The sequence below is a fragment of the Diadema antillarum genome, unplaced genomic scaffold, assembly GCF_040938485.1.
Source record: "Diadema antillarum isolate AM-2024a unplaced genomic scaffold, OU_Dant_1.0 seq00002156_RagTag, whole genome shotgun sequence".
NCBI classification, from domain to species: Eukaryota; Metazoa; Echinodermata; class Echinoidea; order Diadematoida; family Diadematidae; genus Diadema; species Diadema antillarum.
The window spans coordinates 60,920-87,639 of NW_027272795.1; the positions used below are offsets into that span (position 1 = coordinate 60,920).

The 26,720-nt window shown below is 38.6% G+C and overlaps 1 protein-coding gene across 1 annotated transcript in view; it reads left to right on the forward strand.

Annotated features, from left to right (window-relative positions):
- Positions 1-8,363: 8,363 nt before the first annotated feature.
- The window catches only part of LOC139714076 (uncharacterized), a 45,708-nt gene continuing 27,351 nt past the window's right edge, over positions 8,364-26,720 (forward strand). Inside the window, exons 1-3 of the mRNA XM_071625802.1 lie at positions 8,364-9,387; positions 15,619-15,824; positions 18,523-18,630. Coding sequence (XP_071481903.1) covers positions 9,310-9,387; positions 15,619-15,824; positions 18,523-18,630 — 392 coding nt within the window. The 5' untranslated portion in view covers positions 8,364-9,309. The remainder of the gene's footprint in view (positions 9,388-15,618; positions 15,825-18,522; positions 18,631-26,720) is intronic.

Genomic DNA, 26,720 nt, shown 5'->3' on the forward strand with positions numbered 1-26,720 from the left:
GGAACCGCTGAATGAGGAGACTACTACAGCTTGTGAGTCATATTCGTACAACAGTATAAAGAAAATGTAAAAGAAAATTCAACATATTTTAACTTTTCTCGCATAATAAAGGAGCTCTTGACTTGCCTCTTTCTAAAGGCAGGGGGAATAATATCACCCATAACATTTGTCGGTAACGAGTCAGGGGAATGTGTATTTTTTTCAAAAGATGGAATTTTGTGAAATTCTCTTTATATTTTCCTTATATTGTTGTACGCATGTGACATCTAAGTTATTCATACACTGCAGTAGTCTTCTCATCCAGCGGTTACTGCACAAAAAACTTCAAAAATGCATAACTTTTGAACGGATTGTCTGATTTTCCTCAAACTTTCACTGATGTGTTCTACTAAGATTGCTACATTCTCTCAATCCTTATGTTTATGAAGGTGAACTTGTCCTTTAATGAAGAGTAAAAAGCTCGATACGGATTGCTAGAGTTATCACACCTCATAAACAGGACCCCCACCCCCACCCCCACCCCCACCCCGAACACTATCAATTTGTTGTCATGAAGATACAGATATAAAACGGGATAATTTCATAAAAGATAAGAAAAGAGGTCACTTTCTCCACTTTTTAAACATTCTCTAAGAGCACGATATTAAATCATGAATAGGCCTATGTGAAAATGGAACATAGATTATCAAAATAATTATGCATAACACATTCAACATTTCTAACAGGAACGGAAGATGTTAATGCATAAGACTTTAAAAGAAGCAAAATTTTTCTTACTATTCTCTTTATTTTTCTTGACCTTTAATCGCAAATATCTCCATTTGGCAAATATGGACTTATCGGTTTTTGCGAACAAACTCTTCATATATGCATAACACATTCAACATTTTTAAAAAGGAACAGAAGATGTTAATGTATAAGACTTTAAAAGGGAAGCATGATCTTCAAGACCACGCATGTGCTCAAAGGTTACACCAAACCACGAGGGTATCATGTACAGGTTACAATAATCATTATGAAGTATGGCACAATTATCACGGATTATCACTGAAAAACACAAATGATAACCTTCCGACTTCAAAAAAAAAAAAGTTGTATGGTTGAGGAATTTAACAGTGACCAAATCAACAATGATTAGCATAAGTTGGTATGTATTTAAGAGAAAAGGGGACTCGGGCTTTCGACCAAAATAGACTCTTTGTCAGAGACAAAGTGACAAGATGAAAAGGCACACTTGCACGCACGGTGACACGACGTATAACTTAGCTCCTGATGCGACATGATTGCCGGTGTTGTATCCACAAAGACATTGGGTAGTATATAGGTTGACGGTTGTCACAGGGTATTAAGTTTAGTTTGATGTGAAGATTAGGATTAGGGTCAGGGTTATGCTGTGGGTAGGTTTTGGTCTATGGCGTGCAGATATTTCATGAGAATATTCGTGGCAGGAGCATGGAACCCAAATGGGACCCAAATAAACATATAACAAGAGAACATGGACAGACTGGGAGTGGCTGGGGACACAGAACAATAAAACAAAAGGGCAAAATTGGATGTCATCAGCAAGGAGCCAATCAGTTATAGAAAGAGATAAAGCAATAACACGAAAGAGAGAGAGAGAGAGAGAGAGAGAGAGAGAGAGAGAGAGAAAGAGCAATCACAATACTAAAACCCAATAGTGGTACAACTGTAATATCAGTAAGGCCATACGCAGGATACACTGCAAAAAGTCCGGTGTTTAATACCACAGAAACACCGAGCTGGTGTTAAATTTCCGGTGCTCATTCATGGTGTTAGATTAACACCTCCGGATGTCATTTCAAAATTTAAAATTGTTTTTTGAATACTTTCTTAGTTACTGCACTTCTTGTTAATTTTGAACCTCAACAAGACGATAAAGAATTTTTCCGATAAAGTACTTGATTTTTGAAAAAAATGCGTAAACACATTTGCACCACAGTAACACCAGTTGATGTGGTCCCCTATTGAAGCTGGACGGGTGTTATACCATTGAGATTAACACCACCAATATCAAATCAACACCATGCGGTGTCATTATTGAATTAACTCTAGCGCAGTGTCAAATTAACACCACGAAGTGCCAGGTGAACACTTTTTAACACAGTCACAATACATTTTCAACACCTGTGGGTGTGGTCCTGTATTGAAGTTTGATCGGTATTAGATTTAACACCCATGGTGTTAAATCTAACACCGATGTTTTTACAGTGTAAGGATGAATGGGGAGGCAACTGATCACCCAAGATCAGGAGCAATTCACAAAAGGGCTTTTTACACTTGTAAAATTTTGCTTAGCCCCGGACCAACGGTGGGGCTAAGGGGGGACCTTAGCCCCACCGTTGGTACGGGATTATCCTTAGCCCACTTTCTGTTTACACTCGTTTTTGCCAAAGTGGGCTAGCCCCACCGATAGTACGGTACTATCTGGCCCTGCAAAATAGCAGGGGTTAGCACCGCAATTGCGGTGCTAGCACCGCAATTGCGGTGCCAAGCTAGTGAGTGTAAACAGAACGAAAAAATAATCCTGGGCTAAGCGACGGAGACAAAGTCCGACCTCACTGACCAATCAGAAACGAGGTAATCATGTGCTGCCGGTGCGTGCGTGTACGTGTACAGCACACAGCGTAATTATGAATATCCATGTGGTTTGGAAAGTCCGGGGCTAAGAAATACGAGTGTAAAAAGGTCAGTTTTCTCCTTAGCCCCGGACAAGAGATAGTACGGGACTAATTGGCGAGTGTAAAAAGCTGAAAAAATTGGTACGGGACTAACGATAGTCCTGGGTCAGAGAAAGTCCGGGGTTAAGAAACACAAGTGTAAAAAGCCCTATAGAAGATGATGGGTATCAAGCGGGTGAAAGAATAAGAACAGAATAGTAAAATCAAGGGGGGGGGGCTCAAACGTGCACACTATGCAAAAGCCTATATGATATACATAATTATGCTGACGTGAAAAAAAAAGTGCACATGCCATGAAGTATAGCTGTATAAAACGAATCACTGTACAAGTGAACATAAGTAAAAGCATAATCATACCAAGAAAACAGTAATTATGAAAAAGTCTGAGGGGAAAAATAGGCCCTATGGAAAAAAATTAGGGCCCAAAGTGCAATAAAGTTAATACAAAGCCTATAGGAGATATCAAGAGACATAATACAGCCTAAGACACTACAGGAAATCAAAGTCCAAATACAAAATGAGGATTGAGTGAAAGTATAAAGATTGGCTGCGGGTAATATGACTTGCCTGTAGGCCTACACTTCTCAGGGGCGCTTTCAGGAATTCCGTAAAGAGAGGGCGCCTTCACATAATCAAAGGGGGCGCAGCACACCTCCCCCATTTTTTTCTTTTTATTACTTTTGCTATTTTACAAAAAAATAAAAGGGGGGAGGGGGCGCCCGGTGCGCTCCCCCTGGATCCGCCACTGCTTCTGGAAAACTACGGGCGGGCGAGATACGTGCTAGGTACTGTCAGTTGCGGGCCATCTGCGGGGACCTCCGGGTAGCAAAATAATTATCCCCCGCAACTCATAAGCAAGGCTTGCACGGAAAGGTGTGACAGGTCCTTGAGCATGCCCAAAACCTATTCCGTGCGATTCGCGGGGATTGCCCGCAGCGACAGAGTTCCACGTAGAACACCACTATAAAATATACACTAGGAGGACGTACCATAGCGGCAGCACCTCGAAGACAACTCCCACTCAGGTAACACGCAGTTAGCAGCAACGAAGGTATAGGCCTGTATGCTTCGCAGTGCCCGTATATATGTCGCCCGTTACTAGAACGTAAGCAGCACGCGTCTAGCAGGTAAGATACACACGAAACGCCTTGTCTGCCCGCAGAACTATCCTGCGTGTTTGAAAAGCTCTACACGCAACAAGTCACGTATAGCTTGCCCGGAAAGGTGTGATAGGGCCTCAAGGCCGTGTCACACCTTTCCGGGCAAGCCTTGCTTGCGTATAATATGATCTCGCCCGTAGGTACTTGGCGTTGTGCACGCAGGTCCTATTTACTCGCAGTCAAGTTTAGGCCCTGTCACACCTTTCGGGCGAGCTACTCGGGCTTGTTGCGTGTGGGGACTTTCCAGCAAGCAGGAAAATTTTTGCGGGCGGACGAGGATTTGGACGAGTTTCGCGTGCGTTCTACATGCAGGACCCGTGCTAAGCACGTTCTACTTACGTGCATTTCATGTAACCTGCATGCGTGTCAGGCGCCGTCTCAGGTGCGTGGCGAGTGAGGGCTGACAACTTGGTGAAGGAATCCCTCTGAAGGAATTTGATATGGCAGAACCAGTCAGCAGAACTCCCACAGAATGCCATTATCTTTGCCGCAGCCGACTCTAACAACTCATCAGCAGAAAGGTAGTAACTGACCCTCAGATGGCACGCAGAACTTGACAAGCTACGCGTATATTGCCAGTTTCGACAACGTTCTTTGCCAGTAAAATACCCGTATTACGTTTGTAGAATGCCCGGCGCAAATAGGCATATAGATCCACGGGCAACTTACGTACTTCAAGCGCCGCGTCAATTAACTGCTTGTGACTTGGGGCAGCTACGGGCCTCCTACTGGTGTTCCACGTGGACCTCTGCGGGCAATCCCCTCGACTCACCTGGGAAAAGTTTTGGTCATGCTCAAAACTTGGCTGCGGGTAAATTGGACTACAGCGTGCGCACCTCCGGGCAACTACATACGAGATACGTTGTAAGTATACGTGCACTGTCAGGTGCGGGCCAACTGCGGGGAGCTCCGGGTAGTAAAAATTTTCCACGCCAGTCAACTCGCAAGGCTTCCCCAGACACGGTTTGGCAAGGCCTTGAGCATGCCCAAAATTGTTCTGGGTGAGTCGCGGGGGATTACCCGCAGAGAGGCACACGCATTAATATGTTGAAATTCTGATGTTTTACCAAAAATCTTCACCTGCATATCATAAGTTAGTACATCAATTTGCTGGAACCTTACACTACCTGTGGACTCTTTCCACTTCTCTGGAAAAACATTGTAAATATAATTTATCTTAAGTACACCATTTCCCATAATACCTGAATTTTGAAAATGCCCAAAGGGTTTGATAAAACCTCCTCGTAAAATATGGTGTATCACATTATAAATATCCTTTTCATATAAATCGCAATAAAAAATACTCTTCCCTTTTATACATATTTTTCTATAATTAAATATTACCGGATTCATCACTTCATCTTCAAAATTCCTACATTTATCAATTTCCTTCCATACCTTAACCATTTCTATATAAAAAGGTGGGACTGGGTTTATCAGTGTCAATCTAGACCATTCATAATCACATAAAAATAAAAACCTTCCTCCTACTGATCGAAAACTAATATCAAAATACATTTTCCACCCAGATTTCTTCTCACCATACAATAAACGTTTCAACCACATAATACGTTGCGTTTTGACAAACAGCTTGAAATTTATCATTCGCAGTCCCCCATTAACACAAACAGACCATTACACACAAAAAAAATCAAAAATCATCTTATCCAATTCGGAAAATATCCATTGAGGAACCACTAATAGTCATGAAACATGATTTAACCCTAGATAATGCATGTTTTCAACAAATGAATTTTACCCATGAGTGTTAAATCACGCTGTTTCCACCATCCTATAACTTTTTTATTCTACTTAATATTTCTTTAAAATCTATCTCATTCTTCCCCCTCACATCGCGTGCAAAATAAACCCCCCAAATTTTAACTGCATCAACATATTTTCCAGATACAGATAATACAGGTTTCTCTGTGTCCTTACCCATCCACAAAAAATTTAATGTTTCTGTTTTTGTTTCAAAAATATACTGTAACGTATATTTAAAGATTTCGTATCCTTTATAAACATCGAGATATCATCCACATATAGATTTGCTTTATTTCATTTCCCCCCAAACATATTCCTTTAACAGCATTATCTTTCCTTACTACTTGTGCCAGTGTTTCAATAACTAATAAAAACAAATACGGAGATAAAGGATCACCCTATACCCCTCTCTTGATTTTGAAATAACATGCAGTAGAGTGCCCTCCATTCATAACACAACTGCTAATATCTTTATAAAGCACCTTAACCCAGGAACAAAACGAATTGCCGTATCCAAACCTATTTAAAACCCGAAATAAAAATTCTTGAGCAACTGAATCAAACGCTTTTTCAAAATCCTTTGTGACCAACAACCCACTTGTGTATTGCAAAGAATGAAATAACATATCATCTACTAATCTTACCGCTTCTCCTATATTCCTATTCTTAATATACCCAACTTGATCAAAATGAATAATTTCTCCCAGAACTTCTTTAATTCTATTTGACAACACCTTAAATAATATCTTATAATGTATAACATTCAACGGTGTAATTGGTCGATAATTTTTGATGTATAATACATCCCTATTTTTCTTTTTCTAATAAAGTAATAGCACCTTGCTTTTCTGATACTGATAATTCCCCTTCATCATATGCCTCATTCAGAGCATCTATATACGACCATTTGCCCCAGAACCGGCCAAAAAGTAAGATAAAACTCCACTGTGAAACCACCGTTTCCAGAAGCTTTACTATACATTTCATTTCTTTTAAAACCATAAAACAGTCATTTATATTAATTTTCCCTTCACAACTTTCTCGACTCTCCTCACTTATTTCAGAATATCATTAAAAAATATACACAATTTCTATATAGCATAATTATTATCATTATTAAAATACAACTTTTCATGAAATAACCTAATTATTTTCATTATTCCATTTATATCCTTTATCAATAATTGTTCATTATTATCATATATTTCCACTTTTCTTTTTATTAGATTTCAACAATAATTGTTCAAAATATTGTGTTTTTGTTTCTCCTTCTTCAAACCATTCGGCCCGAGAAAGAACTCTCATACCTTGTCAAGAATACTTATATTTTTCATAACTCCGATTTTTTTCTTCTCTATTATATCATCTACTACCGCATTGCGAGATGAAACTAATATCTGATTCTCAGGGGTGGTATTCTGAGCTCGTAAGTCTGTAATGTCCCTTTCTAACTCCTCTATTCTACATTTTCTCAATCTTGCTTTATCTTTGGAATAACTTATAATATATTCCCTCTTTTTCATTTTCATAAAATCCCATAACAGTCGTTTATCCTGAATATTCAAAATCAATTCTTCCCTTAGTCTAATTATTTCATCACTAATTTTTTTTTAAACAAATTCTCTATCCATACATAAACTGTTATTAAATTTCCAATATGACTTACCATAACAAAATATGAAGAGTTTGTTCGCAAAAACAGATAAGTCCATATTTGCCAAATGGAGATATTTGCGATTAAAGGTCAAGATAAATAAAGAGAATAATAAGAAAATCTTTGCTTCTTTTGATCATAACTTCAAAAATGTACCTTTATATGTAGTGACTAATATATCATTTGAAAGGTATTATTTTGTACTTTATGACAGAGACAGTACTTCAAAATCTTCAAAAATGGACTTATCGGTTTTTGCGAACAAACTCTTCATATATCTACCAAATGTTCAACCTGTAACAAAACACCAGAGTGATCAGGCGTTATTGACGTTATTTCACATTTTTTTTTCACAGTGTTGTAAACTAGACGAACAAAACCAATAACCAGTAATCAATAATCTAAACGGCCTAAACACACACACACACACACACACACACACACACACACATCTGAGACTTCTTGACTCGAACGGTGCTAGAGGAGAGGCGGAGGAGGAGGAGGAGGAGAAAGAGAAGAAGAAGGAGGAGGGGTGAAGGGTATGCGTACAGTCCGTGTACCGATAGGACGTTTATCGCGACAGAGCAGTGTACAAAGCATCCGCGGGCTGCAAAAGCGCGCACACAGTGTGGGCATGTGGTGCCCAAAGAGATGCCTGATGAGACGGAGACCGACCATACGTCGTGTACTATGGTGGTACACCGTGTACCAGACGATGAGCGTTTTGTATGCGCCGGTGTAGTGCCGTACTTCCCCGTCCACAACACCACTTTACAACACATACATACGGCTTTCTATGCGCCGTCGGAATCCATCGAGATACGTAGGTAAATGTAAATGCACATGTACGTACGCGCGGACGATCGTGATCGTGTCAATCCGCGATACATACTGTGTACATACTGTTAACTGTGGATGATTGGCCGGTGGTATGGTCGATGGCGCTGCGCTGGAGCTTTACCTAGCAGCAGCTAGCTAGCTAGCAATCAGCATGCAGAGTACTCCTCACACAGCTGCTGTGGATGCAGTATGAATATGTGTAACGTGTCGCGTCGTCGGTCAACGAAGAAAGGCGCGGATAAAATACTCGGGAACCGATGGACGAATTTGGTACATGCGACTGCTTTTCTCTTCTTTTGAAGGGTACGGACCTAAGCGATCACAAACAAAGTGTGTTACAGTAGTCCCAGCGGTGCGTGGAGAAATTTAAGGAAAATATGTCTCATTGTTGTACTTCTGCAACCGATTGTATCTCTGACGTTAAGCTTGGAATTGCTCCCTAACAACGCTTGCATTATTGACGGGTTAGGTTCGCAGATCCGATACCGTGGCGTTGCATGCTTGGCAAGGGTACGACGACACCAACAACGCGCATATTCACATCTTATGAAGATAGTAAAGCCCTAAAGGTGACGGATTGTTGCGTTTGTACAGTGTGATTGTACAAAATAATGCCGCAAAGCAGCAGTTTCACATTCGAAGGATCAGCTTAATGCAGGCTTAAAACGAAATGGCATCAATTTCTTAAACATAGTGTCTATCCACTGTTCTAAGGTTACAGATCATGAGATACTAGTAGACGTTCGTCGAGAAGACTTTGTTGGGGGAAACGTGCGTACAGTACACTGTCACTGGCATTTGTCAATGTAGTCGTGAGTCGATCTGGAAATGACACAGAAATGCAATATTGAGATGTTTGTTGATGCTGAATTCGAACGGGCTTTCTGTTATGTGACCTTCCGTGAACACTAGAATAGAAAGAGCATTTCTTTCTACACCTGTTGACCAAGAGCAAACCAGCATTTAATACGGTGAGGTGCAGAATCTCAAGAGTGCTTTGGAACTTTTGAATCTGAAACGTTACATAGCCTATAGGCCTACCCAGCCATAAACTTGTAATTGTGGGGTCCTTGGGACCTTGCCAAGCGAGACATTTAAATTCTTATTCACATTCACTTTTCCCCCTAATCTATTGGAAAGTGAGCAATATACTATTTAGGTAACATTAGAGGAACTGAATAAGGCATCGATCATGAATACCAAGGCTGATGTCAATTTGGACCGCATCATTGAACAGCTGCTGTCAGTGAAGTCCACACCAGGAAAGCAGGTGAGGCTGAACAATAAATGCTCTGGTATGTTAGGATTTACAATCGTGTATTAAAATACCATCTATACAGTCTAGCCACAGCATTTGATGTGATATTTGGTACCCTAGGCCAGGGTACCCAATGAAAATTTACTATTTTGTTATATGATCATTTTTTCAGTGCTGTACCCTGGATTAATGAGTAAAAATGATTTTTATCAGAGTAGTTATGCACAAAAATGGTTTCGTGTTTGTAATTATGCAGCAACTGACAGTGTTACTCGTTTTCTTTCATTATTGTTCTTGCATTGAGAGAATGCATGATCAAGTGTGTGTTACGTTTCCGCGTGGATTTATGTCGGCGCTGATGATGAGAAAATGGTCACTATGACAACATTGCATGACTGTATAATAATGGACACAAGATGGCGCTACACAACGCCGTGCCCCGGGTTACGACGGTACCCCGGGGTACATACACAACACTGATGGTACCACCACTAGTATAGTTGGACCTATAGATATAATACAAAATTAACAAAATAAGGGAGGAGGTTATGTTTTCCTTACCTTTGGTTGGTTGGTTGGTTGGTTTGTTTGTCAGTGTGCAAAATAAACTCAACTTGCACTGTTGCAGGAAAGGTTGATAACACAAGAAACAGATGATTGAATTTTGGTAGTGTTCCTTGAATTTTTATTGATTTTATGAAGGATTTTTTATTTTTGGACTAGGGTTAATGAACTTGGGAGTTCAAGCTACATATAGTTGAGGTCTTCATGCATGCACTAGAGGCGTGCACTAGTTTCTGGTCCAGGGCATGGCACAACATGCAGCTGGCATTGATGACGTAACAAAAGGTTTCTACATTGGGAAATCAGGCAATTTTCAGCATGCATACGTTTGGGTAGAAATCACTGATCTCTGTGGAAGAATTAAATCAGTGATGGAAATTAGCTGCTTGGCAGAGGTCTGCACTCTCAGAGTGCTTCTCCAGTTATTGATGTTGATTAATATCAATAGTTGCTAAATCAACCATCTATTACATGTGGGGGCGCTGTGGCATAGTGGATAAGACTCCCGACTCCCGATCGGAGGACCCGAGTTTGAGTCCCGCCCAGTGCTTACGTCCTTGGACAACATGTTTTTACCCACAATGTCCCTCTTGACCCAGGTGTATAAATGGGTACCTGGCAATGCTGGGGTAATAATAATAGCAGGGCCCACTGGTAGAGCAGTGGCAACACTGAAGAGGCTACCCTGGATAAATAAGACATTATTATTTAATATTATTATCATTCAGATGTTAAAAGGAATCATTTTGTTGTGACACCCGAAGTGAAATCATAGCTCTCATATGCCTGCAGATCTGTCCATTTTTTTAGCACTAATACATATAGATGTTCTAAATGTATGATGTGTGAAATAACGCTGTAATAGCACAATTTCCATTGGGTAATAACACAATTTCCATTTGGTAATGACGAAAATGTGAAATACTAGCAGAAAAGGTGCCCTGATCGTAGTGCAGTCTCAGAGCATAGTTGATGATGATTGCAACATGATTGTTATGCCTCCACCATCAAGTGTCGCTCAGAGGCATAATGTTTTCGGGTTGTCTGTCCGTCCGTCCGTCCTTCTGTCCTTTCATTCGTCCGTAATCAATTTTGTGGACAATGTATTAGGTATCCTACTGAAACTTGGCATGTGGGGATACGTACACATTGTATGAGTGGGTGAAGTTGTGTCTGTCAACTTTTGGGTGGACATGCTAAAGGTCAAAAGGTCAAAGTCAACTATTTCCCCCATATCTATGCAATGCCTGAAGGTATTTTCTTGAAACTTAGTGTACATATGTATTACCATATAAAGATTTTCCAGAGAGAGTTTTGAGCCATGAGGTCAAAGGTCAAGTGAAAATGTTTAAATTTCACTTTATTCTCCATATCTCACAAATGGTTCAAGGTATCTTGATGGAACTTCGTACATGCATGTACATGTATTGGCTGGCAGTAATTATATAGGGAATTTTGGGGTCATAGGTCAAAGGTCAAGATCAACTCCTCAAAATTTTACTATCTTACTCATATGTATGTAATACCTGCAGGATTTTTCTTGAAACTATATGTATTACCCAATAGAGACTCTCTGGGAAGTTTCTTGCCAAAAGGTCAAAGGTCAGGTGAAAGTGCTAAATTTCACCTCTTCCATATCTCGAAAGTGACTCAAGGTATTGTGAAACTTGTATAAATTTTATACATGCTCTACCTGATTGATTGAAAGTATTTACTGAATTACATCCCTTGCAGACATTTTACAAGGATCAGCATGAATACATTCAAATATACAAACATACATTCAAAAAATATTAACTATTGCACAATAGAGCTAACCTTTACCATTAACAAAACAAAAAACAAATATTACAATTATAATTATTAACACCTCCGTTCTTATTTTCATAAATAATCTCTATTGTTTATACAAATAACCTGACTAAAAATCAACTTCTTTTTCATCTACTCATCTTCTTCTTCATCTTCTCTTTTCCCCTCCTTATAAACTTTTAGTGAGAATAGATGTGTATGTGTTTGTGTATTGTTCGTATTGCACAGCTGCAAGTATACACTCCACAACAACACCTACTCACTAATTAAAGTCGAATATAGAAAAATGAGACATCAGGCACTCCGGGATTGCATTGTAGATAGGAGGTTTTAATAGAGGCTCTGCACCGAGGCGAGTTGTCGGAGCAAGTACGAGTAACTGATGGAATTGTGACACACTGTGATATCTTCACACAAAGAGCACAGTATTTATACAAGCATTTCAGCAGAGAGGTGACTCACCTCTCTGGTATCAAGCGGTAAAACAAGGGGATTAAAGAAAGTTAGAAAGCAGTGGTCAGTGTTGACAAGCGATTACCTTGTTTTGAGATTATTTATGGGTGGCCTTATTTATGTACATTACAGTGGCAGCCTAAAAGAGACGAGTGGACGTCAGGTGGGAGAGAATTTGTTCCGCTTAGAATATTAGGAATTGAATTTGTCATAACGCTGCGGACAGACACACTGGTGAGCAGAGGCTCGCAAATCATCATTAGATAATTTGTTGAAATAATAGCCCTACATTGAGGAGAACCAGTGGAGAGGATCAATGACCCACAGAGAGAGGGGGAGATTGTGGAGGAGAGAGAAATGGAGAAAAGTTTAGCTGCTACAAATTTTACCATCCTCTTCTTCACTTTCCCTCCTTCAACCTCTTCTTATTCCCTAAAATTATCATTACCATAATCACACATATTTTTCATCATAACAATTAAACTTCCATTTACTCTCTATTACAAAACATCAATCAATATTACATTCATCAAAAATGTACTATTACAATGTATTATACAAAACACTGAATTCATATCAATAAAGTTGTTCAAAATACAAAACTTCATATTTCACATGACACAGAAAAGAGGAACATGATATGGCAATCAAACTGAGCTAGAAATTCTTGCAGGTGAGAAAAAATTGAGATAGAATCAGAAATAAATGAATAAATGGAGGCCTAATAATCAAACACATCATTACACAGAGAGAGAGAGAAAAAAAACCTTAGCAATGGTGAATCAACATGCGGTTTTCAGCACAGATGAGTGTTTTATCGAAGAGAGAAAGTTTTGGTGTGCCTGCAAAGGGCCAACAGTAACTCTCTTGGGAATTTTAGGGTCATAGGGTCAAGAGTCAAGGGTCAAAGTCGAGGTTTAAATTCCAAAATTTTACTATTTAATACTGATTTTACTTTTTTTCTGTACACTTTGAAAATTACTCAATGCATAAACTTATAAAAAGATCAATAGTTAAGTAAAAATCCTCAAACCCCCAAAAACCTGCACTTAGACAATATACGGTAGTCATTCATCCAATTAAACCTAGTTCAAGGAAAGTAAACATTCAACACATTTGTGACAAAACCTGTGATTTCAATATTTTGCCAATTATGTGAAACTGTCATCACAGATTGTCAAGCCATTGTACTATAGACCTCTGTAGGAGAACCATTCATTATGGTGGAGGCATACCAGTAGCCATAGCAACATTTCTAGTTTGTTATCTACATTATCGGTAATTGACATACTGTATTAATAGGGCAACAGCAGTACTCGCCAATCTTCTGTGCTTAGTTGGATTGCATGGAGCTTGTTGGAAAATATGAGTGCTAGGACATGATCGATTGTCATGTATGGTACGGTCTACCCACAATGCTGAATGGGTAGGGCTCTCCTGAAATAAAAGTCATGTACTACGATCAAAATTCTACATCTTTAATCTCAAAATATTCAAAAACAAATTCCTTAACTTGTCATTGCAGGGGTCGCACTTGACTTTTTTTTTAACTAGCCAGGCGGACTACTTACAAGTGTAGAATCAATTTTGACACTGAAACAATATTTTGGCTAGCCAGACGGACTAGTAACTTCAGAATTTTATGATTTTTAGCTAGTCCGACGTGATTTTGGGTGGCCAATGGCCAGCGGACCATCGCCAATTTCGAACCCTGCATTGTATCCTGGCGAATTGTGTCAGCCAGGTAGGTTTCTTGGTACAGCTGTAGACCCTCTTGATGTATTGCAAGCAAATTCCAAATGGTGGAATATGAATTTTGAACCCTTCTGAGAATATTATACATCATTAAGTTTTTTTTTGTGTGTAAGTTAAGGCTATCAAAGACTTGTCATGATTTTAAACTAAAATCAGCCTTAGGACAGGATATGTACAGAGTATGCACAACTGACTTTAGTTGCATCTTTAGGGTTATTCAAATGTTGAACATTGAAGCAAAAGCAATACTAAATGTAATGTTTTTATGGGTCAACCTACCTAACCAGTCTTCTCGTGAGTTGGTGGAAAAAAACGTATTCTATTTGTGTCAATGCAATGAGCGGGATTTCATACACTAAAATACGCCCGTCTGACGTATTGTTGGTACGTTTTGTATTTAATAGTAAATCATCAGTGTGATATAGTCTTCTTTTTACTGTTTCCCCAGGGAATTAACTGGACTCTGACGGGACAAGGAGTTTCATGGCAGAAATATGTTTTGTCTCTTTCAATGCTCTCAAGAAACCAGAGGACAAGAAATATTTTGTGAGGGATATGATGCTTGATTGTGCATGCACTACACGTGTATTTGTATATAGACTGAGAGGGCTGCATGATTTGCAACCTGCTCTTAGTGTCTGTGTTATGATGAATTACATGGATTTTATTATACAATTATTGCAGTGAAAAATGATAACTCTTTTTAAAAGTGATGATTTTAACAGTCTTCTTTGGAACTGGACTATGGAGGACATAGTATGCTGTTTGAAACAGATGACATCTTGTCTTAATCTGTTGAGGATGAGCTGATTTTGATATAACACACATTTTCCATAGACACCTGCCCCAGGTAGTATACTCGGGACTAGCCTTCAGCGGGTTAATACTTCTAATACAAAGATGTCTGTTGTCTTTCAAGTTTGCATACTATGGTGGTCAATGGCAATGCCTAGAAAATATTTTTAAAGCAAGCATTCAAAAGGTGGTAGCTAAACACCATCAAGCTTGGAAGTGCGCAGGTAGTGTTGAAATGAAATGTCACACAGGTGGGCAGCGTGTGAAGGTGTTACAGCCTAAAGTGACAACCAGTTTGTCCCTTTATGAAGATGTACAGCAAACACACATTCCATTAAGTGTCTTTGCTTGTTTGCCCTCCACAAACACAATCCTGCTTGAACTGACTATGGAGACATCAATATCAAATCTACTTTTGCATAAATTTTACTTTCTGGAAATGATGACTTCACCAGAAAATAAATCACATGGTAGGTCTACCTCTTGGATGATGAAATGGTATGAACTGTATGCATTGGTTGTTTGATGCTGAATCCTCCAATCTGTTGCTATGCTCTTAACTATGTGTTGACATTTACTACTGTGCAAACATCGCATAATCCTTGTACCTGCAAGGTGTCTCAAACATAGGTCTGAAAACATGGTCATGATATGTAGTGTCATTGTGTATGTGTTGATGTCATTACTTGTGAACATTGCATTTCTTGCAACATTCTGAGTTTATGAACTTGCATTTAGGTAGGTCCCTGTAGAGCAGTATTAATGTATCAATCTGCCTAATCACTTCCACATGCAGTATGCAGATCTTCTGTTCGAATGTTGTGGTTGTAAAACAGCTTGATGTTTTCCCTGTCTGGCCTGTAGGTTCAGTTACCAGAGAACCAAATTCGACACCTATGCCAACTGTCCAGAGAGCAATTCTTGGAGGAACCCATGCTGGTTGAGCTTGAAGCACCTGTCAACATAGTAGGTGACATACATGGCCAGTATGGTGATCTGATTAGACACTTCGATAAGTGTGGTTTCCCGCCAGATACAAACTATCTCTTCTTGGGTGATTATGTTGATCGGTGAGTACCGCTAGCATTGGAGAGAAGTAAGGGTGCATTTTTGTGTGTGTGAGTGTGTGTGTGTGTGTGTGTGTGTGTGTGCAGTGAATATAAAGGCATTTCTGCTGTGTCATGCACACTAATACATTTGGTTTGTATGCATTACTGTCGTACAAATTGCCTAAATCTACGTATCCATCCCAGGAAATCACTCCTTTCCAGGCAGATCAGTTTTGCGTAAATTTAAACTTTGAATTTGATACTCTTTTATTTAATCATTAATACCTGGAGAGATTTGATAGTCTTCTATAACATTAAATCAAAATTAAACTCAAAAGGATAAAAAACACTTTTGCAAGAGTTAAGTGGAATTTTGTGGGAGGAATATCAAACTTTAATATTTAGTCTTTTTCAGGACAAAATCTAGGCTTTTTCTCTTCTTATCTCAATTATTTTCTGATATACCAAAGAAAATGCTTCTCTGTCAACATACATTGTAGTCTCCCCTATTCAGCAATGTACCGACCTCTGTTATTTTTTATACATTGGTATATCTATACCCCTGTTGCAGTTTTTTCATCAATGTGATGAGGACAGTACCTGGTAATCAAACCTGATCATTTATAAGTTCTGCAGGTTGAGACAGTAGGGAGCTTTAGATTTTAGACGCGCTGACGTTCAGAGGGAAAAAAACTTGTTCTGAGCGTGCGCAGAAGCGCGCGTCAAGTCGATCTATTTTTAGTTTGCGTCGCCTGAATTTTTCACTATGCGTACTGGGCTATTTTTACGTCCACACAGTTTGCTACGTAGAGAACTACTTCATGCACCGATCGTATGGGGGCGCGATTTTATTTTTGATACGTTGCGTCCCAGCATAATCTAAAGGTACTTTTCAACGCGACGCAGGGGAGAGGAGAACGTCCAGCGCACTCGTCGTTTCAAACGTCCGCGCATCAAAATCTAAAGCTCCCTAGTGCTGCTGAGCAGAGAGACAAAAACCTCAAAGTGTTCTACATCCCACTGATAAAGTAGCAGGCAAGAGACATGCTACACATAGGACAGTTCAAAGCACACAAACAACTCAAAGACAGATGACATGTACACAAATGTATAATGACGAGTGACTAGTACTGAAAGGAAGGCAGGAAATCTGTCCATCTACACTGATGTTGAATATTGAATGCACATTCATTTTCAGAGCTAAAACCTTTCTTTTTTAACTAATGGCCACATCAAATGAGGAAATGATTTTTTGTAGGGTAACAATGCATGAATGCTGATTGTTTCTACATTTTTGTTCAAGAATATTTCATTCTGATATGCATGTGTACACATATGTAATTTTTCGTGCCTCTAATGACTTGGAGATATTCTCCTGTTGCTTTGATTGTAAAATCATACATAACAAGAAAGTTGATGTGAACAAATTATTCTCCCACAGAAGATATTCACCCCATACTTACAATTATAGTGATGAAACCAGAACAAACTTTCCCCTACTTGTATGACCATCTTGACAAGAAGGACTGTGTTGATGAAACTGCACTGGTACGCAGAGAAGAAGGTAATAGCAAAAACTAAGCAGCAAGACCTCATTGCATGGGCTACCATGTTAGATGACACATGTATGCTGAACACCATGGTGTTGAAGACTGCTATGACTATCTGTACTAATATGTTCTGTGATGCATACAATGCTGGCCAGTGCAACATCAACTCTCTTAGAACACAAACATAAAGTACTATCATTGTGCCTAATGTTTTCTAATCAGTACCATATGCTGTTTACATTCCAATAGATTTCAGAAGCCTTTGGCATTGGAGATATTGTCTGACTTAGAAATTGAAAGAGCTTTGCGTGATAATACAATTGTGCACATAAAAGGGACAAAACATAAAAGGGAAATATGGGTCATTATTATATCATATGTTAAGATATATCGTGTATGCATTGTCCTTGGTTTGTCTGTGTGCTATGTCAAAGCAATGTGCAATATGGACAGAATAACAACACTGTTTTCCCCAGAGACCACTGTACTAATTACCAGGTCAGCATCTGTGGTACATGCATATTTTGCATTATCTCATAATATCCATGCGCAGAGATAGTGGAGTTTTTAGGGTGACTATTACCCGGTCGCCACCTAAAAGCTGTGTTATGGTAGTTTATAGGACTCCCATAGAGTTATAGATCATGTATGAAATGTCCAGACTTGCTCCATAACATGAGCAAACCAGCCTGTACACATGCAGTACATTACAGCAAATAATGTTGATATCCTACTGCTAATTTCAATCTCTGAAAAAGGGAAAAACTACCTGGTAGTTGTAATTCTGACAGGGTAAAGCATGAGGTAAAAGGACTTATGATTTTAGATGGATGATCTTCTTTCCTGAAATACCAGTAAATATTGTTGCCTGTAGGTGCACACATATTTTATCTGCTTCAAACTCATGCAATATTTTACACTTGTATGAGGCCAGCTTGCATGATTGTTGTTCCCATCTATTGCCATCTAATGTAATGACTCCTGAGATGTGAATGTTTCCACACAAATTGAAAGAGATGCAATGTACTCTCTTGTCCTCACACCCAGGAAGGCAGAATAACAAAGGATGTGAGTTCTGCTTGCAGAATCATACTGGTGAATATCGTGACGTAAGAAAACTTCAGCAGTAAAACTAAATCTGAACTTGTTTTACCATGTCTTTGTTGCAGAGGAAAGCAGTCCCTGGAAACCATTTGCTTGTTGCTGGCATACAAACTGAAGTATCCAAACAATTTCTTCCTACTGCGTGGAAATCATGAGTGTGCTAGCATCAATAGGTAAGATTGGCCTAGAGTCATGGTTGGGTACTACATTATATTCATTTTTATTTTTTTATTTTTTTTTATAACAGTGAAATATAGATTTTCCATTCCTAGTAGCTTGAATATTTTTCTTAGTAGCCATGTCAGCAATAGCTTTTGATAAATCTGGTCACAGGTGTCATAATGCATTGTGTCATCATTGTACCTCATTTGTTTTTGGAATATCATTCTTGTTATTTTGTATGAATTTGTACTGAGTTTTATGCATATCAAAATCTGATTAAACTATTTCACATGTACATGTCCGTGACTTGAAGTCAGAATGACCATTGAACTAATGAAATGACCATTGAACTAATGAAATGAAATTAAAAATGGTAGCCACAGTAATGTTTATTAAAGAAATGCTTACCAAAACAGTGAATATGAACATACTTTATAAGTTGAGTATGAATCATGTGCAGATGCATTTTATTCAGTGTTGCCTCAAAACATGGCAGTCAATACAAGTATGTACAGAGTTGGAGTAGCAGCATGTGATTGCAGTGCAGCATGACCTGCATGGTGATGTAATAAATCTACTGAACTCTTTTTTTCCTCATGTATTGTAGCCTTCATGATAAAATGTAAACTGCACAGTAAGCCTAGATGTTTATGAAATACACACCTTTGCAAACGTTTCTGAAATTTAATGTCTAACTACAGCTGTACATAAAGATTTCACATTCACAGGCATACACATTAAAAATGTGCACTTTTTGGTCTCTGATTTTAAACTGACATGTCAATTTCCATACTGAGAGCAAATTTAATCACTCGTGAAATTGTCGGGAAGTCTTGATTGCTGAAAAACTAGACCCGCTAGATATGTGGCATATACAGTAATTGCATTTAGTAGAGTAAACACCATACAAACACACACATACACACACATACACACATATGTATGCATGCACGTATACAATGATGGAGTACAGGGAAGCCTCTAGACAGATGTTCCTTTGTCTACTTCCAAGTTTCTTCAAAGGAAGCTGTGCAGGATTGCATTCCTTAGGGCAAGTTTCAATAGTGAGGCAAGTCAGTAGAATGATGTTGATTGACATGGAGCTTTGGGTCTCAATATTTAGAAAAGCTGAGACCCTAGGCAATTGAATTATTTCAAAGTATACATTGCACCTGCTCAGTCTATATCACATAATCGTTTCAGAGACTGAGAGAGGGCGGTAGGCCTGCAATCGATAGGTCGTACAGTGTGCATATTTAAAGTAGAAACATCTAACAAGTCTGCAGAGACTAGTTAATGATGCCCTATTATCTGAAAACAGGATGAGCAGTCAAGTGTATGTCATTATCACTGTGAAGGAAGGTAGTTACATCATGAAGGAGGACTCTGTCTTGGGATAGGAGCAACACATGTTCAGGTTTAAATGTCAAATGTGTTTAATAATTGTCATTTCAAACTTCAGTTTTGGGATAGGGTTAGCAAAAAATAGGGAAACAATTGGTTGTCCATGAAAAGGATTCATGATTGGTGTCAACTGCAGTGATAAAGAGAATGTACAATGTACACAGTATATAGTAAGAGAGTAATTAACCCTTTTCTGAAGAGTGTAGGTCTACCAAGCATTGGTAGGCATTATTGCCATGTGGATACAAGAACAGACTAAATGGAGTCTGTCCAGCATACCATTTCTAGGAAAGATGATGTAATGAAAGCCATGTAGAATAATGATCAGTTTTGACAACTGTCTTTAATTTGGATAAACTGTCAATAAAATGAATTGAATTCATACAGTGGATTACACATTGGCAAATTTAACAACCTTTCTATTCCAATCCTGTGACTTTGGCATGAAATTTGTTTTTCTCCTTTCCTACTCTGCCTTTAGAATTTGGATTTTCAGTTCTTGTTTTATTCATCAATTACATTTATCATATGAGTATGATCTACAAATGTGAAATGTGAACAAAGTTTGTCAGCATCACAGATAGGATATGTAGGAACAGAGTGCGTGTTTCTATGGAATGACTTGACCTTCACTACAGTAAGATATCATAGATGGCAAGGACCTGCTGTTAGTGTACATGCAGAAAATTGCTTCAAATTTCAGGCCATGCAGTGAGTACATGTACATACGTAACTGGTGATGAGTGCAAAACATCTCTTGTCGTGGAAAATATTGCACGATGTAGTCAATTTATCTTTGAATTATGAAAACTGTAGTTGAATAGTATTACTCTTATGATATCCCAACATTAAGAACATGCATACAGTATAGATTCTCATGTGGTTATGAATAAAAAGCTGAAAAGAGCACCCTACTATGTGTAATTGTGTCATGATGATAATGGCACAGGTAAATTGAGCCTTCATTTTGTCATCCTAGTATTCTATTCATGATCAATACCCAGACTATACTCATTGGGACAAAGCATCAAAGCCTGTCTGTTGTCATGGTAGCAGCTGTCGATATTGATTTTTACTTCATGTCCAAATATGAAATGGACTGTGCTGCTCAAGGATTTCTTGTATTGTACCAGACACACAGGCCATTTGATTCTTACCCAAAGTCAAGGGAAATCTGTACCATCAATCAAAAGCTTATTTTGTGCATTCTTATTGTGATGTGACAAAGGTGGGTTTATATGATGTCAAAATTTTGCAAATTGCAAATCCTATGGTAGAGCTGAAGTGTGCAAAAGTAGCTACTTTTCATAATTGTCTACACTGTACATGCATCAGCTGGAAGCTGAATTTCGGCCATACATGGCAGGAATCAAGTTGTATAGGGAAAGAGGATGGTGGTTTACACTAAAATGATGGGAGTGCCCTCGGGAGCCCCTAGGGCAGGGCCCTAATATCCCAAATTAGGAGGATATTATTGCCAAAGAAGCTTGCAATATTTCATGAAACTCAAGATATTTCAAGTAGTTTGCCTCAGAGTGCCATGAAGCTTAAAGCCGAAACATAGTTCTGGTACGCCAGCAAAATTGTCAAATTTTGCTCCGAAATGTACACTTATGCCTAAGAAATGAGTGGAATAACGCTGTAATAACAAGATATTCCTTGGGTAATGACGAATATGCGAAATATCAACTAAAAATGTTCGCATCTCAGAACTTACCCTATGGGGGTCAGGCTGACTCGGGGACAACTCGGCCCTCTGTATTTATCAGTGTTGTACTATGGAAGTGTTTCGCGTTCTTGCTGGTCGCTGTTAGGGGCTGAGTTAATTCAACGCATGCATCAAAGAACCTCTGGTGTGCCTACAAAAATGAACTTGCGCCTATGTATAGAATAATGGCGATTACGAACTGCATAAAAATTGTCTGAAATAGGGCTGAGTTGTCCCTGAGACCGAGTTAACCTGGATCCTTCTGGAATGAAAGTCGGTATACCAACTTTTATTTTTGATCTCAAAATACTCCGAAACAACTCATCATCCTTGCAAACCGCGTCAGCCAGGTAAGTTTCTTGGCAGACTCCATCAATATATTGCTAGCAAATATGAAATGGTGCAATTAGACGGCCGGGTTCTCAGACCCTTACCAAAACTATGTTTTCACTTTAAAGTGCTCCAGTTGTTCAGTCTCTTTTTATCCTTTCCTTTACTGATTTTTCACCAATAATCTTCTGACTGTGATATATCATTTGGTAAATTACAAAGCAATGGGGTGGGAATGTTCCATTTTATTTGCAGGTGTATATCCTGTAAAGTTGGAAGACATGAACTCAACGTTTATCCTCCCGAGGTGAACTTACTACTTCAAAGGTTATTGCATTAAACAACACATACAGTTTTAACAGTAATAACAGGTACTTTAATCCAAGGAACCCTTAATTTCACACATGTATGCAGGCAGAAAGAGAATCATGAATCAGTGTGAAAAACTGTCAGAGAAGATATCTAAAGATACAGCATGTGATTACAACTCGATAGGTTCAGGTTTAGAGGAGTGTGTCTTCTGTATAACTGATTCCTACTGAGATAATCCCATGATTGCTGGATTTGATTGATGATACATGTGTATGGCAGTTTAACTCTATCATGATGAGTGCAGTCATACCTGTGATAGGTTGAAAATGATTCAGGGATGTGGTTTAGAATGACATGCACTTCAAAGTGAGCTGCTGTTTGGAAATGATTCTGGGGTCATACCATACAATTGCTTGCTTTTTTTTAAAAAGGAAATTGTGAATATCCCATCAACGGTTTTCATGGAACCCTGCAGGTTTCTGAAGAATTGATTAAAGCTTAAACAAATTTTTAATGCAACTGCAGAAACTGTTGATTCTTGCATGCTCTTATGCATATGAAATGCTGGAAATAATGTTGGATATAACACAATTTCACTTGACTAATGAGAACAAAAAATTGATGCATTGCCCACAAGGTACACCAGAAGTATCGCAGTCTGAGAGCATTCCCGATTGTGGCTTCTATGTGATGTTTCATAATCAATTACAACAATTTATCGGGCCATAGCAGTATCCATCATTCACATATAATGAGAATAAATTGCATTGTGTGCAGCATATGATGACATAAATGGTATCCCGAGGCACCGAATAAAAATCGGCCATTTTGTTGAATTATTTATTTTTTTAAAAAGGTTATACCCTGGGTTGCCAAAAAGTGGAATTTATTTTGGTGCTGGAGCTAGCGCACGCTAGGTACTGCACTGCACTGCAGTCACTGCACGCTATTGCTAGCACAGCATGCCATGCATGCGTAGTATAACATGCAGTGGCATGGGAATGACTATGTACAATTGTACAATCATGCACACACAGTGCATGCATTTCTCTGTGGCTGTCCTCGAGTGGACGTGAGGTGCGTTACATAACGTGGTACCCTGGGGTACTACGGTACCCCGGGGTAACGCGTGATGCATCATATATACACTTTTGTAGTAGCATGCAATTCAGTACTACTGGCAAAGTGCGATTTGATCCTTACATACTAGCAGCTTTTTACGTACCCACTACTGAACAGGCTGGGCACTTCAAGAATAAAATTCGGGTATACCAAATGTTATTATTTCGTACCTTTGATCTCAAAACACTCCAAAACAACTAATTATCCGGTCAAAGCACATCAGCCAGACAATTTTTTTTTTTTTTTTTTTTGGATAGAGTCCTGTGGTATTTAATACATGAAAACACCAAATGGTGGTATATGAATTTTGAGCCCTTAAAAGAATTATGTTTCAGCTTTATATCACATTGCATGTCACTCTTGTTGGCTTAGATGCACTTCAGTCATTGCAGCCAAACTGAAAAGCCATGTCAAGTTGCATGTGCATCATACAGACCTGGTTTAAAACAGTATTGCCACAAATCTTCCAAAAGTCAATAAGTGGTACAAATCATGGATTGCATATTTGTGAGCATGGGTAGTATGTGTCAATTCCCACTATTACATATAACATGTATAAACTCAAATGGTGACAGCACTATTAATTTCCAAATTACCATAAAAATGAGTCAACTAGATGTACATGTATGTTTAGTGCACAGCACACAAGCTCTTTTTGATCATACACAAATAACACAGAGTACTAATATCTCGAAACTGCAATAATGTAGGTACATTTTCGTAGTAACTGCAACGTGCTAAGAAAAAATGTATTTCTATTCAGAAGTGAGAATGTTTTAGTAATGATAAAAACAGAAAAATTAGATGTGATTACTGCATGTGCACTCATGCCCGTACCTGCTTCACAGTAAACTCGCTCTTCCTACCAGAATTGCACATGTGATCCGAACCGCAAAAGTGTGACTCCGTGTGTTGCATGCGGGTGCATGAGATCACTTCATTCATTTGCACATAGCGTATGGTGCCAGCGTACGGACCCAACCACTAGCCATTGATTGTGTCCTTAATGCAATCCATTGACTTCTCTCTCCTGAGATACAGTGTATGATTACAGTATGAATAGTATGTAAGGTACTCTTCAATCCAGGACTATGGCACCTGCATTCCTAGTATGCCCCCTAATTGTACCATAATACATAAACTGCACTTGCTTTTGCTCTAACGTCATTGTTTGTTATAAAACCGCTCTCTTTGTTCTTTTGTAAATCTTGCACACTATGTTGTCATATAAACGATCATATTGAAGTTGACCAATGCATATATGGGTTGTTATAGTTTACATTATACATGTACACTGTATGTTCTTTTTTGACTGCATACATCTATTATAGTGTTTATTTTGGACATAGATTCTTCTCTTTATGTGACAGTTCATGTGCTATATAATAAATGGGAAGAAAAATGTGTTACCTTGATAGTGCAATTTGCAGCTTCATGAATGAATTTCTATGTCGCTTCTAATATACATGTAGTTCATACTTATTCCATATAATCTTATGGTTTTTGCTCTCCTACTGTAGTATACTCTGTACTATATCATATTGTCTTGACAGCACGTGAAATTGATGTGATTACATGGGATATTTGTCTTTCATTAATAGCTGAGTGCAAAAATTTCCACCTTTTCAGCATACAGCTGTAATTCAATCAGCGATACTGACGGTAAATTTGCTCTATGGTATTGTGATGTAAATAAATACATTCATGGGTAGCATTTTAATACATCCAATTATAATGTGAGGCAGGCACATACATGTACTTGATGTGATGCTAGAAAAAGGAGCATTCAGAAACGTCTGCTATCCCTCCCTCCCTCTCTTCCCACATCTGACGTACATATCAGATGCGTAAGTGTTGTTACCAAGTAGAAGTCACGTATAACTCAACAGGCATCTGGGCAGATGTTTTGCTATCCCTCTGAGCACTGGATTAATAGTCCATTTGCTAGTTGCCCTGTGAAATCCACAAATGCTGCCCGAAACAGTACTGGATGCTGGAGGCTTGTATAGATGTCATACCTCATCTATGTTTGGGCAATAAAAAGACAAAGTTATTCAGCTACCCATGTTTCTCCTCTTTATGTTCCATTCAGCTGAACTTCTGTCCTCTTTGGCACATACATGTACAGTCTATATTTAAAAAAAAAATCTTATATCCTTATTCTTCATCTACTGTGATTTATATCTCATCAGTTGGTTTTGGTTTCTTTACCGCTTCTACTATCTTGTTGTTTCTGTCAATAACAGTAACAAAATGTATGTCAAAACTATGGATTTTGTTTCCATTTAAAGATATCAATATCACATTCTTGTTTTATTTGTTATCAGCCGTATATGGCAATGTGTAAATCACAGATTTGTTATGCTTTGCAAAGAATATTTCCTTCTGGTAATAGCATTTCTCAATGAAAGAATTCTTTCTTACAAAAATAGATGTGTTTGAGAGTGCAGTACCGTATAGTTATGATGGAAGAGATGTGCATTTTTTATACTACCGTGGACACTATCACAGAGTTTGATGGGATTAATGGGGGCATCTTAAAAATATATGTGTTATCAACTCATTACAGTGTATACAGGGTTTGAGCAGGTGCTTGCTACAGCCAGAGCATGAAAAGTTTATGTGCACAGAAACTGCTCCCTGTGTAGGCTTATTCTCTGACCCTATTTCAGTGTAGCATGTCTGGATTTATAGCCATTTCCCCCCATATATGTACACATACTGTGTGTACTAATGATGGGTGCTGAAGTCAAGAGGCCTAGCTTGAACAGATAGATTATATTGTACACATACAGTATGTAAGATTAGGCATTTTATTGTTCTGAATGTATACTGTGCACATTTCTGTGCAGATGAGCCGTAATTCTGTCCATGAAAGCAGGCCAGCACAGCTACATGTAGTCTTGCTATAGGTGGCTTGATATGATGTTCATCCCTTGTGTCTCTGTCACATTTAATACAACCTACCTAGCTACCTCTGACTGAAGGAAGTGATCATGTGTGCAAAAAGTGCACAAGGCATGTCATTCCCCTAGTCTTTTATGTCTATTAAACAACAGGATCCCTGAGCAAGTTATAAGTATACAAATTTTGGCATTCAAGCTCATAGCAACTACACTGATACATCATTTTGTGCATGTGTAGATGGTCTCGTCATTATATTTATTGCTTTATTCTACTTAAGATTATAGGCTGGAACTCCAGGCCAAGCAAGAGTTATTGTTT